Source organism: Manacus vitellinus, unplaced genomic scaffold, assembly GCF_001715985.3.
Source record: "Manacus vitellinus isolate BGI_N305 unplaced genomic scaffold, ASM171598v3 scaffold_18_pilon, whole genome shotgun sequence".
Classification (NCBI taxonomy): Eukaryota; Metazoa; Chordata; class Aves; order Passeriformes; family Pipridae; genus Manacus; species Manacus vitellinus.
This window is the reverse complement of record NW_021939324.1, coordinates 11,759,588-11,777,160: the sequence shown is the minus strand read 5'-3', so window position 1 is coordinate 11,777,160 and position 17,573 is coordinate 11,759,588. Positions and strand designations below refer to the sequence as shown.

The following is a 17,573-nucleotide window of genomic DNA, read 5'->3' as shown; positions in this document are numbered from 1 at the left end:
AAAGTCCATCAGGAGGCATATGGAGAAAACTTTATTTCAAAGTTGTGTAAAATTTCTACCCCCACCTAGCATATCAACATCCTATTGCATACACAGAGGAAGAACATAACTCAGCAACAAAATAGAAGTTACTTGATTCTGGAGTTGCTGAACCTGCAAATAGATTTACAGATAAAGGAGGATTTAACATTCATTTTTCCTTATAAACATTAATAAAATCAGATGACTTAAGCTACCAGAATTGAGGGTGGGCCTCTGTGGCAAAACAGCCTGAGACAAACCTTCTGTGATTCTTAGTCTGCCCTAGGTCCACGTGGACATTTTTAATCTGGATAAAGTGTCCTTGTTGTTTCCTCAGAAGTGCAGTAAGCAGTCAGTGAAGGATCTTAATGTAGAACAACCGCTGGCTGCTAAGAATACAGGGTGAATACAAAAGAGCTTTTACAATTTGAATTTATCCTATGATCTGTTCTGCAGTTGCGTACCCTCATGGAAACCTCTTCTGCATTGAGGACATGATTCAAAGCTTTTTCAAGTTATTGGTAAGATAGCATTAATTTATGTAGGGTTTGGATCCCTCATGAAACATGTCAGATCAACCTGCTTTTGAAAAAGAAAGACATTATGCAAGTAATGTTCCTGAAGGCCACGCTTTGGGAGAGTGTTTCAGAAGAACACAAGTTCTGTACACAAAAAGTTCCAGAATTAAATGCTGCAAGATAATAATGGCAGATACACTGGTGGATTTAAGGCTGGGTGTTTCACGTTTTGTAAGAATGAGTATTATATAAAAGCAAAAGACAGGATTTAGGGAGTCACTGAAAGTGATGGGTATGGAACAAGCTCTGGCAACTAATGAGTCAGATTTCAGAATCACTGCCCACTGCAGTAATGGAAAGTCCTTCTGTTGGCACAGACCCCTGCATCCTGATCTATACACAGCACCTGCTCGTTGGGAATGCCATCTCCATCTGCATCATCATCACAGGCATCTCCAATTCCATCGCCATCAGCATCTTCTTGTCCAGAGTTTGGGACAAATCTGCAATTGTCCTAGACAAAAAAGGAGGCAAGTCTGGTGTTCTATGGGTAAACTGCATGCTTTCATAATTTGAATGGCTTTTTTTCTATTATTGTTTTAAATAACTGATTCATCCAATGAAACAGAATCTTTACAGAAGAATTCAATAACTTGAAAAAAAGATTAATACATCTAGTCATGTTTCTTCCAGTCTTCCTCTTCATCCCTTCATGCTCTGAATTATTAGAGGATTAAGAAAGAATTTCTTACCTTTCTGCAGTTTTCAGCAGTGCATGAGAGTTCTTCGTTAGGGTAGCCATCAATGTCAACATCTTTTCCACAAATATAACCATCACCAGCCCAGCCAATGCCACACTATCAATAAAACACCATGGTAGTACTATCAAAAGGTTAATGAGTCACTGTAGAAATATTCAAGAGGGAAACTCCACACCCATCTTGAAAACAGTAGCATACAGAAATCATGGCCAGGCACTGAAGTACAATGAGGTACAATGCAGTGAGGTACAATGCATCTCTCAGTGTGGAAAGAGAATCTTTGTTTCAAGTTCTCTGTATCTAGACATAGCTAGAAAGAGCTAAAACTTGATGTCAAGTGGAATATGTGCCTGCAACACCTAATGATTTCAGTTGAAAATATGGATTGCTTCGAGCCACTGGCCAGGAACTAACTTTGGTTCCTTACCTGCAAATGGAGTAAAAGAAAATAGACAGAGTATGCACCTAGCATCTCAGCAAGGGGCCCATGGTTAGATGGTGATACTGAAATCTCAGAAAATAAAGAAAACCTTCTGACTCCAATGTGCTTATTCAGAGAGCAGGCATTCTTTATTGACAGTGCTGGATGCATGGGGGATCATTCTGCCTATCATGCATACCATCAAAGAAAAATCCTTCCCTTTTTATTTCATATATACATTAATATTCATTTTAATTCCCCAAAATAGCTTACATATTCATGATATTTCTGATAAATCATTATCATAAATTTCACCTATACAAAGTATGTGTCATTCTAGCTTTGGGTGGTCTTGGGGGTCTTCTACGACCCTCAGTTACTGTCCTTTAAATGAACTCTTTTTGGTGCTCATGCACAGTTATAACATGTACGTGTAATTTTCCAGTCTCTTGAGCCAATCTGTTCTGTTTAAGTTTTATGATCAGAACATATTGCATTCTATCAGTACATCTCGACATATCCTGCATTTTATAGCTGTGTAAGCTGTAGTTAGAATTAACTAGTTCTAAACCTCCTTTGTTCAACTACAGATTTATGTTCTGATTTTATCGCCTTACTTGCTTAGATCAAATTCTCCTATATCAATGGGATGACTGTGTTTTGCTCAGTATCTCAAGAACTAGAGGAAGTTTTAAGAGAAAACTGTATTGACTTTTACTAAGTTGGCATCAGCAAAGGAAGTGCATTTGCACACAAGTTTCTCCTAGCCAATTCAATTGGTACTGTTTCAAACCAATTCCTAATCTCTGTGAAAGATATATGTATAAAACTGCATGTCAAACTCTGGCCTCCCCTTAAATCAAGGACTTGCCTCTAATACAAGTACCTAGGAATCTTTCCATTACAGCATGGACTTAAAATATCCTGGATTCTTCTTTTTTGAAATAGATGTACTTAAAAATGAGACCGAAGCAAGTGCCAGCAAAAGTATGCACAGCATCCAAAGTTAGGACATGGGATTAGTCTCTTGCTTCCCCTTGCTAGCTGGAAAAACTAAGTAATATATTTCAGTCAGACTCGTACAATAGCAGTTCATATGCCACTTGGTGCCCCTCTGCTCCCACAGCTGATTAAGCACAGTACAGCCTACCTGTGCCTAGAATCTGTGATCTCACTTGCAAAAATATCTCTATCACCTGGCAAATACAGGCATGTTGACTATGCAGACAGGATCCCTACTCACAGCTATGTAGCTGAGCACCAGGAGAGGAATTTGTCCTTGTGATGTCTTCTGTAGAGTGACACTTGACAGTTTCTTCTGAGGAGGCTACAGAAAGTCTACAAAAGCCATTCCCAAAGGCCTAATTACAAATACAATACACAAGTATGTCTGCTTTACAGACAGGTGGCAAGAACAAACCAATGGCAAGATACCTGGTCTGGGCCAGTGAGCCACAACCTAGTAAAATATCCAACTGTTTAAAATGACCACAAAGACTTTCTCAGTTCCAGCCAAGAAAAGGCTATTTTTCACTGGACAAATACATGAATTTATGAACTCACAATACACGTCACCTCTCCTCTCCTCTCCTCAATACAACGGGCATGGATGCTGCATGGATTGAGGGCTCGATTTCTGCAGCTCCGTTCAGCCTGGCATCCCCTGATTTGGTCTCCTGTATATCCTGGTTTGCATTGGCCACAGTGGTAAGACCCCTGTAAGAACAAAAAATTAGCAGCCAGCCTTTTAACAGGAATTTTTTTCTTTTTAAAACATGCACACGAGTGAGATTCACATCATACTGCTTACACTGTGCAAGAGTAGTTTTTCATTGCTTGAGGCCCCTTGCACTGTGAACAAACTTTATTTTCCATGTGAAACTGATGTGCATGCTGGAACACACACTCAATTCTTATTTAGATCAGCCTTTTGTTAAGCCAGAGAAAAGTCATGTAGCAGCAAAAGCTTCTTCATGATGCCTTGTCCCTGCCAGCATCACTCTGAGCCACTTCCAGGTGGCTGAAACTTTGCGTAAAACTCTAAGTAGCATCTGATTAATCATACTGGATGATATTATTTCAGTGTAAACCACACCCATCAGTTTATTTGAACTCAACTGGGCACAACTTTTAATCGAAGAGAGATAAGAAAGTTCATCATGTGTTTGGCCTATTTTATTTCATTTTTTAAACTTACATGTTTTTAAATCAATTTGAGCTAAATTGTTTTCTTCAGAAAAGAATTCTGTAGTTGAAGACACAGTCATCCTCACTTACACTGAAATAAGAACATCCACATAACTTTTTGCAGTGGTTTACCTAGACACATACATATATACTTTATATTTGTGCCCTCTCTCGTGTAAATGAGCATTAAGTTGCTAAGCCAAGGAATCTCATTATGTTCTGGGACAATAATCATATGAGATATAAACAGATAGATGCAATAAGTTGAGGTCTTCTTTAGGCATCTAATATGCCTTTTGTCTCTGTCTGATATATTTGTAGACTTGTAACTTATGAAATAAAAGTTAATTAAAGAAAACAATCTTTTTACCTTATAGAGAATAACTATTTTTTGACATGTCAAGGAACAGAAATGGGCAGAGCTCTGACAAACATGTGCATCTACCCCTTTGAGAAACTGAGGTCATTCATACAACTTCATTCTTCACATACAAAGTCTGTTGGAGGAACTGTCAGGACTGTCCTGTTCCATCCTCATAGAGAAATCTATTTACTACTCAGACAGGCATTATTTTTGTCCTCTAATCCTAACTTCATTACAAATTTTAACTCTGTGCTGCCTGCATACTTTCAGGATGAAGACAAAAATATACTGACGACTGAAGAGTAAAATAGTCCTTGAACCATGCAAATGGTATGGCCTATATAAAACACACCAACCCGTCCACTTTATCCTAATGGACACTGGGATAGTATTTTCTGAAGCCTGATGAATTTGCTCAGTATATTTTGTCCTTTATAAAGCCCAGGTATGCATTAAAATAGCCTTTAAGGCAGCACTTCCAGACCAAACTGTTTCTGAAGGGAGACAGGATTAGAAACCCCACATTGCTCTGTTTTGACAGATGGCAGGACACTTGGTGCCTACCCTTTGCAGACAGGGCCTGATGGCTTCCTGAAGATGACTAGTCATGTCTAGTCATGCAGCAAGATACAACATGTGTCAGTAGATGTTCTAGATACTAAAAAAAGAGACAAACATACTGAACAGTGAAAGCAGTCCTAAGAAATCTAGGTTGTTCACAAGGAAAGCTAACACTGAACACAAATGGGAGCCTAAGTAATACCTTGCTGCAGAAAGGACCACCTTTACACCTGAAGGATACTTCCAACCCTTCTCTTGCTATGAAGAAAGACTGTAGCATATACAGGACAACCTGAGGATCAGGCCCAGCCAGCATGGGTTTGTGAAAGGCAGGTCATGCTTGACCAACCTGATCTTCTCCTGTGACAGGGTGGCCCATGTAGCGGATGAGGGAAAGGCTGCGGATGTTGTCTGCCTAGATTTCAGTAAAGCCTTTGACACTGTCTCCCACAGCATTCTGCAGGAGAAACCTACAGCTGATGGCTTGGACAGATGAGGTCTTCAGTTGGTAAAAAGCTCTCTGGATGGTTAAGCCCAGAGAGTGGTGCTGAATGGAATTACATTCAGCTGGTAGTCCCCTAGGGCTCAACACTGGGGCCAGTCCTGTTTAATATCTTTATCAGTGATCAGGATGAGGGGATCAAGTGCACCCTCAGTCAGTTTGCAGGTGACACCAAACTGGACAGGAGTCTTGATTTGTTGGAGGTTAGGAAGGCTCTGCAGAGGCATCTGGACAGGCTGGATCCATGAGCTGAGGCCAATGGTCTGAGGTTCAATAAGGCCCACTGGTAGGTCCCACACTTGGGTCATAACAACCCCAGGCAGTGCTACAGGCTGGGGAGGAGTGGCTGCAAAGCTGTCCAGGGGAAAAGGACCTGGGGGTGCTGGCTGACAGTGGCTGAACAAGAGCCAGCAGTGTGCCCAGGTGGCCAAGAAGGCCAGTGAAATCCTGTCTTGTATCAGAAACAGTGCGGCCAGCAAGACCAGAGCAGTGATTGTCCCTCTGTACTCAGCACTGGTGAGATCACACCTCAAATTCTGTGTTCGGCTGTGGGCCCTTCACCACAAGAAGGACATTGAGGCGCTGGAGTGTGTCTAGGGAAGGGCAATGGAGCTGGTGAAAGGGCTGGAGCAAAGTCTTACAAGGAGTGGCTGAGGGAGCTGGAGGCATTTAGCCTTGGAGAAAAGGGGGCTCAGGGGAGGCCTTATCACTCTCTACAACGACCTTAAAGGAGGTTGTAACAAGGTGGTGGTCAGTTTTTTCTCCCAAGTAATAGGTGATACGACAAGAAGAAATGGGCTCAAGTTGCACTACAGGAGATTGAGTATTAGGAAGAATTTCTTCACAAAAAGGATTGTCACGCATTGGAACAGGCTGCCCAGAGAAGTGGTAGAATCACTATCCTTGGAAGTATTAAAAAAAAGAGTGGATATGGCACTTGGGGAAATGGTTTTGTGGTGGGCTTGGCAGTGCTGGGTTAAGAGTTGGACTCAATGATCTTTAGGGTATTTTCTAACCTAAATGATACTATGATTACATTATTCTTGCTTCATAGCATTAATGTGGTTGTATGCCCCTTTTATTGGATCCTAACGTCTTTCAAACCATTCCTACTTCTGCTATGCTTGCTCTCCTGGATTTAATATCTATGGATATTAAAAATATTGTACCAATTGCGGCTCTCCTCTTTTCCATTTATTTAGAGGGATATCTGGTACTACATACATAACCTGATGAATTGAAGACATTACTCCTATAAAGAGAGCACCCAGGGGAACAGCTTGCTGCAGCAGTTCCCAGGTGGGAAGAGATGAGAGTAAGAAAAGTTTTAATCTTTCAGAGGCTGTTCCTTGCAATGACATACTCACAAACACAAAAAACTGGGTAGTATGGAGAGAAGAGCTCCTGCCATTCTTCAGGGAAAGTGATAAAATACAATTCAGATGGATGTGTTAATGACAAATCAAGTATTGATTTTTTACTGTTAGCCAGGAAAAGATGAAGGGATTCTTTGATTTGTATGAAGCCAAGAAACAAATTATATTATTCAGCTCTCCAATCAGATGTATAAATCCAATCCTAGCCTCATAAAGTTTTAAAACAATCAATTTTTTAAAGCTGAATGAAAAAGATGCTTACCAAAGTGTTTATGCAATGAGAATTCGGAACGCAGACTCCAAGTCCATCATTCTGACATTCATCAATGTCTAAGCAGACCTAGCAATAAACCAAATTAACAAATAATAAAAACAATGTCAATCTGAGATTGAAGTCTGAAGAAAAGACACTAAAATTTAAGACTAGAAAAGAGACATAGCCTGTCCTGAAACCGCTCTCAGAATGGCACAGACACACCCTTAGGACAACAGTCCAAATCTGAAGAGACACTGTGATACAGAAAATTTCAACTTTAGGATGTGCTGTGCTTCACCCACAAGAGTTTAGATAAAAACAGTGTTCCTATTGTAGGGTGCTACAGGAACATGCAAAAAAATTTACAGTAAAATACAGATGCACTGCTGATATAAAACCAGCACCTTGCAATGGCAGTTGTCACAGGGATGCTGCCACTCACCTGCTTATTGCTCTTGGCATAGCTGATTCCTATCCCTTGCATGGTTTGTCCTGTATATCCTGGAGGACAGGTCTCACATTGGAAACCTGGAGCAGTGTTCACACATCGCACTCCAGGGAAGCAAGGGTTGTAACGGCACTGCAATGAGAAAAATGAACCGAGCACATGTTTGTGCTTCAGTAACATCCAGACTCTGACTAAATCCACAGCCCTCTCACCAAAGACAGTGCTACAAGCAATGTCTGTATGTCATCTGTTCAGAGACAGCTTACAGAGAAAATCATCTCTGCAGGTATTTCTGACCTCAGCAAGTCTTTGGCTATCTCTGTAATTTAAGTAACATTTGCAATCTTCTACTACGGCCTGTAGTTGATGTCCTAAGCTCTCATCCTCAATCTTTCCTTTGTCTGGACAGGTTCAGACCCCTTGGAGGCTGAAAGCCCCCCAGAAGTCTCCAGACCACAATATAAGGAAAGCCTCATAACTCCAACCCTCCAAACAGTCCTGTGCTTTTTTTTGGTACACAGAAGTTGCAGCAGCATTTTCCTTCATTTATATTTGTGCAAATCCCATAGCCAGAAGGAAACCAAACATGAACCAGATAAGCAGGGATGTGTCAGTAGCACCCACATGCTTCTAAAATGGAGGCCCATGGAGAATGGAGGCACTTGTTCCAAAATATCATATGTCCACAAATCACCCTTGGCCTGAAGGCACCATTCACTTCATTGCCTTATGCAGCCTTACAGAACAGCTGTGACTGATTTCACTGAACTGGTGGGTGCCAGTTTGGAAAGCACATCTCGCATGGCTGCCTTTCCAACATCAACACTAGCTGCTAGGTAACATTTATAAGAGTACTGCAAACATCAACATGCCATCATGCTGCATTAGACAGGCTCAAAGACAACAATAAATGAGAAACATGAGAAAAAAATATAGAAGAGGTTTAAAAATATGCTTTTTTCCCCCCTTCCATTGCTAACAGAAGAACATCTGCAAGATGGAGGAAGAACGAACCAGACAATATTCACCTACAAGAGACATACAACTTGTAACCAAACACACACACACAAGCAGGAAAAGATATGTTTAATATCCAAGGGTGTTTGACAGAAATGTTTTCTAGAAGTAGATCCGTAAGTAATGTAAGGGAAATGTAAAACCTAGGACAGACATTTTGTGCTCCTTATTTTGCTGCGAATTTTTTATTGCAGGCAGCAGAGGGCACCCAAAGTACACAGCACACAGAGCAGAGCTGCTGCTCCGGAGATACGAGAAACCAGCACAGCAAAGTAATGTCTTTAAACTGATAATGAATTAGGGAGTGTACTACAGAGATGCTAACAGCCTCAGAAAAAAATGATGGCAGCTCTTAGTGAGGAATCTTCTAGATTTGTCTTTATCAGAATTCATACATGAACTTATTTTTAAATACCTGGTACGAGGAAGTGCACAAATAGTTCATTCAGTGGAAAAATGCTCTCCCAGAAGAGATTACTAAAAAGCTTTTAAAAAAATTTACTTTCCTTCAGAGTCTTAGTTAACTCAGGAAAACAAGTAACATGACACATCCCCTCTAATTAGACAATTCAAAATTGTTGCCATTCATTGCTTCTTTATTTCTCCCTGTGTAACTGTAAGTAAAAATCTAGCTGCTAAAGTAGGTATTTACTGTTGAACAAAACCACTCCAGACTAGGTGGTAATTTTAGTAGCACATAAAGACCTCATGTAAGCAAGTCCGTATCTCTATAACACCATTTTGGCAAAATTTCCTTGCTATTTCTAATCTGAGATCCAATCTGTCATGTGGAGTGGTGGCAGGAAGATGAAGGCACATCAACCTCCTGTGGCAAAGCCTGATTGCTCACAGAAAACCATGTTAATATCAAGTCACTATAAACCAGTCTCAGTCTGTTTTCCCATCACTGCTGTAACGGGTAGAGTTGCTCCAACCCTGAAAAGAGCAGAGGAGACTATTGCCATGCTCTGCCTCAGTCCGCAAATAGCTCAGGAGGTGAAGCCTATCCCATACTGATGGGCTCCAGCCAGGCTGGCTTCAGTCTCTCACCATAGCTGGCTGTGGCATGAAACTCATACCACAGTTGTCTTGGTTTCACCACTTGCCTTCACATTTCAGAGCTGCACCTCCATTTTTCTACACCTTCTGTTGCAGCAGACACAGTTCATGCCATGTGAGGCAAAACAAGACACATTGCCTCCAGCTCAGGAAATGGCCACACTCAACCCACTTTCTCCCCCCAGTGTTTTTCACAGACAGAAACAGGACATCCTCCTGGGTGATGGCCTACAGGAAGGAGCAAATCAAAGCAGCATCAAAGCACATCTCGGAATTGCTTTTGCTGTTTTACATCATTATTCTGGTACACTGCTAGTACTGTGTTATCCGCAGGCACAGTTTATGACCTCATTGTGCTGGTTCCCTGGTCTACTAAATCCAGGTGCTTTTCCACGAAAATTACTAAAGAGTAATGTCAAAAATCATCACACAAAAACTGCAGTGAACCTGTAAGTGGTTTTGTTATTTCTGTGCCACATTCCAGTTAACAGAGGGTTTTTTTAATCATTTAAGAGACTGTAAATTTATTAACTCAGTCCTCAATACAAGCAAGCTCTGAACTTCTAATATATAGCACAAGGAAAAAATAGATTTAAGTCAGCATTATTGGATTTCAACACAAACAAAGAAGCAAAAGGAACAATGACAATAAATGTTTATTTTCTTTCATAGACTTTTAATGTAAGGCTGAAAAGATGGGTCCAGTTTGGGTTGAAGAGAACATTTTGGTCTTCAAGGCATGAGTACGAATGTGTCAGGAGCATGACAATTTAAGGAAGCAAAGCTCAATTTGACAAGTGCTTCTGCAGCCTATAACACAAGCTACTGCAACTTCTTGTGGAATAGAAACAACTATGTCAAAAGTTCATTTTGTCTGGTTTTAATTTGGCGGTTTTTTCCAAACATTAAATTCTCTTAAGTGACTTCTCAACTAACCAGGGTATTTCAAGTTTTTACACATATAACCTCCATAAAGTTGCAGCAACAGCAAAATAGAGATATAGAATCAAATCAGAATGAATTAATATTCACTGTGCAAGCAGTCAGCAAATGCTGAAGACAGCAAGTACTAGCAATGCATTGATATATATGAAAAATTTGTTTGTTTGGGTTTTAATTCACTGAAAGTCTTTATTTTACCTCATCAATATCTGAGCACGTAATTCCATTTCCTGTGAGTCCTTCAGGGCAGGGCCCACACTGAAATCCTTCTGCTGTCTCCACGCACCTCACTCCCCTGAAGCAGGAATTAACTTCACATTTGGGTTTAGGGCGCCTAGGAAGCTGAGTTGGAAAACTCACAGTTCCCAAACCTTTAATGCAGAAAGAACAACTGTTTCAGTGACTGAAAGAAACATCCATTGTGGCTTTCAGCTGGCAAGCATTCTGAAGAAATCTCCAAGACACTTTGTGTCTCTGCACTGTGCTGTGGCCGAAGAGACTTTACACTGGGAATGGCCCAGGAGCTTGCTGTGTCCACAACCAGGGGAAATTGATGCTATTTTTTAGGTCCACGTGCTTCTCCTGGCTACACATGGGAGTCCTCCTGCTAGGTTAGTCCCAGCACAGATCTGCTGCTGGCCAGGGGAAAAAACTCTGAAAGCCTGTGATCTCAGATGGCCCAAGGGACTCAAGTATGAGGGTAGAAGTATAAGGCATTTCTCTGGTTAAATCAGCAACACAACCACTTCATAAGAAAAACAAGGTTGTGGTTTCACAACAGCATCTCTGAAACAGCAGCATCTCTGAAAGTCTACAAATAAGAAGAATAAGGAAGCAGCAGCTGGCAGCCCACAAACACCGCAGGAATATGCATGTACATTAGTTTAGGTGCACAGAGACCAGCCCAAGGTTTTCTGAGACTCTGGCAGATGCCGAACCCTGGTAGGGATGTATGCAGGATTTAGACTTTTTCTTTGACACTCACACATATGGGTTATCCTGCCTAGAGCTCAACTTGAGTTTTGATGAGGTTTACAGACTAGAAGAAATCAAGTAAAAGGTCTAATGCATTTAAGACCTTTCGTCCCACCCAGGAAGAGAGTATATTGGTTTTTATGACTGTATGCATGTCCTGATTGTCAGTTATGTAGGAGGGTCATGCAGTGGCATTTGGAAAAGTAATTATTTCTTTCACGTAGAGAAAAAATCATGACCACCTTTTTGGGTCTTACTGGTGTTAACCAGGGACTGCCTCCTCAGAATCAGATGAACTTCAGGTGGACTGCATAGGATCTTCCTCAGACTGACAATATCAGCTAGAGCAGAACATGATTCCTCCCCTGTCCTTCTACTAAGATTGTGCATGAGATACCTGGCAGACAATGGCTCCTTCCACAGGAACATGTGGCATAGCTTTGCGGCAGAGCAAGAATTGACAGTACAGCCTGAGTAACACTTTTTGGTTTAGTGGTGTTTTATCCCCCAATAAGTGAGTGTCTGGGCTATGGAAGCTTTTTCCTCTAATGAAAATCTATTTTAAATTTGTGTTCAATACATCTAGAACTTTGGACACAGTATTTTTAAAAAAATACTTCTTAGAAACTACATAAAGCTAACCCAATCAATACCAGTTTTAAAACAACTGTGCATCTCATCTGAATTAGAGGCCTTAACAGGAATACTTACCACATGCTTGGCACTCAGCTATGGTATTTCTCAGAAATGTTGTTTCTTTGACCTTGAGAATATAGGAAAAAAAACATTATTTGGGTACAGGCAGTTCCAGTATGCACCTGGCTGCAAGAAAAACCATTATTCCCCAAGATGCCACTCAAACCATGCAACATAGGTAATCTATCTTAAATGAGATGCTCTTCATACTCCATAAAATTAAGGATAGTGATAATGGACGTACTTCAGTTCAGCCTTCGTCAACAGGACCCTTAAGAATTACATATTTAACCAAAGGATGCCACCAGCAATTCCAGTTCTGATACCCACAAGAAACTGAAACAAATGCAATTTCAGTTCTGTGCAATGGACCTACTGCTATCTAACAGTGGGCTAGGACGGCTGCTCTAGTTCCTTAAGACACAACATTTTCTGGATCTGAAAAAGCAAGTCCCCTACACTCCCACATTCAATGATTCTCCATAGCACAGAGTACCAGGACTTATATGGTTATTTCTTCTCCATTGTGTCAAGCCTTCAAGGCAATGGACTCTACACAGGAGTTTACTGCTCACATGAATTCTGCACTGACTCTATCAAAGGGGCACGCTTGGGATATTTCACACTGAAGCCTTTATACAGTACCTGTTGTCTGAGAAGGTCTTTCACATCAGCCAGTATTTGGTTCATCTGCATCATCTGACCCATTAGCTGCCTACTATAATCACCTGTAGGGAAACAGCAATGAAAAAGAGTGCAAAACATAACTCTCCTTCATTTGCTGTGGTAATTTCTGAGATATAAGACGGAAACCCCATGAAGAGCCAAGGAGGACAGACATTACCATTACTTAAACCCTGCAGGAATCACCACAGCAAATGCAGTATTTATCTCAATTTTTTATAGTGTAATTTGCGTGAACTCAAGGCTTTTCTGGAACTGAACTCCATGTATACCAGAGAAACAGATAAAGCAGAAACCTCTCCACAGAGAGAAAAACAAGATTGTGATTTCTCTACCATTATTTCAGTGTCAAGGTCCTCTAGGGCAATTAATGCCACCAGTGTTACTCGTTCCCCCTAGACCAGCAACCCTATTTCAGTATTTCAAGACTGGATATCTGTGATAATTCATCTGGGGGACGAGGACAAGGCTGGGGCAGGAAGTATATGTACATACAATGGGGAGACACCCTGCATAAGTGCATTCCACATCACCACAACTGATTAGTAGACATTTTTTGAAGTGGAGTTACCCAGATTTCTGAGCAAGTTCAGTGGAAAGCTCTGACCACCCACCAAGAGCACCTGCACTGAAAAAGAGTGCTTTTAGTAACTACAACAGTCATTTGGCTTTTCTTCTGAAAGGCAGCTCATCACACTGCACACAAGTTTCACGGCTGCATTTGCTCCTGGTGGGTGCAGAGTTTGTATGGACTCACATAACTGAACACACTATCCAGAAGAGGGTCACAAGGATGGTGAAGGGTCTGGAGGGGAAGCTGTGTGAGCAGCGGCTGCAGTCACTTGGTCTGTTCAGCCTGGAGGAGACTGAGGGGAGACCTCATTGCAGTCTACAACTTCCTCCTGAGGGGAAGTGGAGAGACAGACACTGATCTCTTCTTCTCTGTGGTGACCAGTGACAGAATCCGAGGGAATGGCCTGAAGTTGTGTCAGGGGAGGTTTAGGTTGGATATTAGAAAAAGGTTCTTCACCCAAAGGGTGTTTGGATACTGGAACAGGCTCCCCAGGGAAGTGGTCACAGCATCTAGCCTGACTGAGTTCAAGAAGTGTTTGGACAATGCTCTCAGGCACATGGTGTGACTCTTGGGGATGGTCTTGTGCAGGACCAGGAAATGGACTCAATGATCCTTGTGGGTCCCTTCCAACTCAGAATATTCTGTGATTCTATGAACGCACACCAAAACCATTTCTCAATACTAAGTAACAAAAAGACCTCTAAGACAGACCAACAGTTACATCTGTAATGAGCCATAAGAGAAGAACCAGAGTCAATCCAAGATCTTCACGAGAGATTCTTATCTGTTAAATGAAATAGTGATTTTGATCCAGTGACAGAGGAGAAGCAGAGAGCATGTTTAGCACAGTAGCTTGTAATTCCTTCTATTTGTTAATTACTTCTGAGTTTGTACCTCTCTCAAGCAGATATTTGTTTACTTCTCTAAGTCTGTATTTAAAAACAAACTTTATAAATATATGCTCTTTCACACTCTAGGTAGGCAGGATATTTTGATATTATGCCCAATAGCTTCAGGGAGGTTTATTCACATGTTATTTTTGTGAGTACTGAAAGCTTATATGAAAAATGCTTCTCTTAATGTTTACCTCATTGTTTTGTACTTCAAAGCATGTCTAGCTGTTTCCAAACATTCTACTGGGAACTGTCCAACTCTCCAGATACTATGTTTTCTTCACTCCAGATTTTCTCATCAAAACACTGAACAAGTTTAAAGAGTCAGGAATCACCTATTCAAGAACCTGCCTCTGTTCTAGTCCCAACCTTGCCTTATTTTTATCTGGAGGACAGTGGAAGGACATAATATCATGGAAATTTCAGAATTCCATAGTGGAACCTGGCACACACCTGTTCTTGTTTTACTTGTTAGTTCTTTTTTTTAAACAAAGACTGGTTTAGGCATTATTGACTGAGATCCGCAAAAAATTCTCAAGATTTCAGATGCTTTTTGTTGGCTAGCACCTCAATCAAAATCAGATCTATTCTGCAGTTAAGTTTTGCAGACTGCTGAATGTTAAGGTGGACTAAACAGGTTATACTGTCATGAACTACATGTCCTATTTGCAAATCTAGACAGCAGAGCAGAAACAGATGGCTACCCTGGTTGGATTTTTTTCTCTTCCACTTAAAACCAATTCCAACAGTAGGCCCCACTTGCAGCAGAATGACCAGTGTTCAGGGATAAGAATTCAGAGATGCCTTTAAAGGAGCTGTCAGCCCAAAATATCTTGCAGGGTGGCTCTTCCCAGGAGGAAGCAAGTTAAGATACCAGCCTCAAGCTGTACAGATAACGGGTCCTACCATGTAGTCTCTCTCATCCACACTCCAGTCACTAAGGCAACTCCCCAGTTCAGCTAGTCCCTAGCTCCATACTCTGAGTCAGTAACAATATGAGTAACAGAATAGCTTTCATGGTAATAATTAAGTTCAGAGACAGAAAGACCCTGTCCTTCTTGCCAGGACTTCGTAGTACAGAATCATAAAATGGTTTGGTTTGGAAAAGACCTTTAAAGATCATGTAGTCCAATTCCCTGGCCACTTCAGGAACATGTTTCACTTGACCAGACTGCTCAAAGCCCCATCCAGCCTGGCCTTCAACACTTCCTAATGGGGCATCAACAGCTTCTTCGGGCAACCTGTTCAAGTACAGGACCTTGGATTTAGAGCAGGTAACTAGTTCCACTGCACTGCTAATTGGCCCAAGCAGGGCAAATGCACAGACATTTAACTGCAGGCCACCATGAAATGCCTCAAAGATATTTCTTCTAGCTTTCTTGGGATCAATACTGGCTCAAGAACACACTTGCCCCCATCTGGCAAAGTCAGAATCCTGAAGTGTCATTGAAAGAGAACGATATTTGTAGAATCATAGAACATTCTGAGTTGGAAAGGACCCATAAGGATCATCGGGTCAAACTCCTGACTCTCCATGGGACAACTCCAAGAATCACATCATGTGCCTGAGAGCATTGTCCAGCTTCTTGAACTCCGGAGGACTGTGGTTACTTGGCCAGAGATCCAGCCATGATTAAAGTATGGATGATGGCTAATAAGAGAACAGTTTCCTGTCAGTCTATAATCCTCCACCAAAGAAGCTGTACATACAAGTTGCATGTGGAATTAGGAAGAGGCAGGTTCTAAGTAAACAGGAAGAGGTATCTCCTCAAACGTGATAACTTTCTTGCCAGGAGACAATCTTGACTGTGCATTCAAAACTGACAGGACAGATACACTGAAGAAAACATATTCAGTACAAAACACAGAGACTTCATCTCTGAGTTGAGAACTGTGAATAAAGTGAACTGCTGGAGAATAGGGGAGTATGCAGAGAAAACCACACAAACTCCACTCCCTTACACTCTTGCCCTTGGACCTATATCAACATACTGTCTCTAACAATAGACAGGTTAAAAGAATCTTTGGTCTTGTGCAACATAGCTAATTTTTTTTACACTTTCTCAGGTTCAGGTACCCTACACAAACCAGATAATCCCCAAAGATCCCTTCTGACCTGAATGATTTTGTGATGATTACATGCAGCATAGTAATCTCATCTACCAAACCTAACGCATCTTACAATCTATTTTCCTACCCAAACAGGAAGATCCAAATACACGGGTTCAAGCTGCATCTGATCATCATATTCTCATCTACACTGCTTAGGTGTCTCAGCCTCACAGACTGAACATGGAGGGGATGCTGCTGCCAAAGCAGTGAGCAATAATCGGGCACACAGTGAAAGCCATGTACAGCTATTCAGGTCCAAGGATTTTCCAATTAATATGAAAGCACACACTTTTACCAAGATACATATGTCTTACACCGCTATACAGCTAAGCATTTGCATTCCAGCTTTTTCTGGCTGAAGGCAAAACTGTGTTTATCTGATATATTGCTCCCATTAAAGGGCATCATGAAGAACATACAAAGTACAAGGCAGCTGAGCTAATATTGCTGTTGGAACATCTGAACCTTTTCCTTTGGTATATTTGGTTATGTAAACTTCGAAGGTATTCATGTGAGTTGTCTTTTATTATTATTAATTATACTAATTCCACTTGAACGTTATAAGCAACTGAATTTGAGAGGCTAAGCCATGTGAAGGCAGCCACAAAGAGAGTATTTGTCTGTATTGCTACCATTTGCACTATTGATTACTGAGCAAAACGTTACAAATGAGAAAGCAGCTGTAACCTGGAACCTCATTCAGAGAGCTGTGAGATTTTGCAGAAGGAAACAGTGAATTACTCTGCCCTTCTGTGTTCAAATGCCTGTTGATTTAGTGAAAAAGAGAAAGTTGAGGATAAAACTACGGGGTTTTTTTACCTAAGTGTATGCATGCTAAGAAGCAAGAAAATAGAAGTATATGCAATGGAGGATTTACATATCTAAAAGGTAAACCAGATTTTGTTGTCATTGCACACCACTGATGCCTACATTCATGTGACTTACTCAGGATGCTCTCATATAAAAGTTTTGTATCTTGTCTCTATTCTTATCAAAACCAGCAATACTGCAGGGTATGAGTTTGGCAGGGGGGACAGGAAAGGGTGTGAGAGAAAAGAACCTCTCATGGATCCTATTTCAAACCTTGATCTCAGTTTTCTCCCCATGGTTGTCACATATTAACACATTGCACACAAAGCATGAACTCGTTCTCCCTCACACCCACAGCAGAAAGGCAGATGGACAGGAACTACAAAGAGTTGCAGA

At 41.2% G+C, this 17,573-nt stretch overlaps 1 protein-coding gene across 1 annotated transcript in view; it reads right to left on the bottom strand.

The window, feature by feature from the left end:
- Positions 1–17,573, bottom strand: part of THBS4 (thrombospondin 4) — a 35,080-nt gene that overhangs the window by 10,692 nt on the left and 6,815 nt on the right. Inside the window, exons 4-11 of the mRNA XM_029959010.1 lie at positions 12,750–12,832; positions 12,120–12,171; positions 10,632–10,804; positions 7,410–7,547; positions 6,974–7,051; positions 3,285–3,437; positions 1,292–1,396; positions 946–1,053 (exon numbers count right to left, since the gene is read on the bottom strand). Coding sequence (XP_029814870.1) covers positions 946–1,053; positions 1,292–1,396; positions 3,285–3,437; positions 6,974–7,051; positions 7,410–7,547; positions 10,632–10,804; positions 12,120–12,171; positions 12,750–12,832 — 890 coding nt within the window. The remainder of the gene's footprint in view (positions 1–945; positions 1,054–1,291; positions 1,397–3,284; positions 3,438–6,973; positions 7,052–7,409; positions 7,548–10,631; positions 10,805–12,119; positions 12,172–12,749; positions 12,833–17,573) is intronic.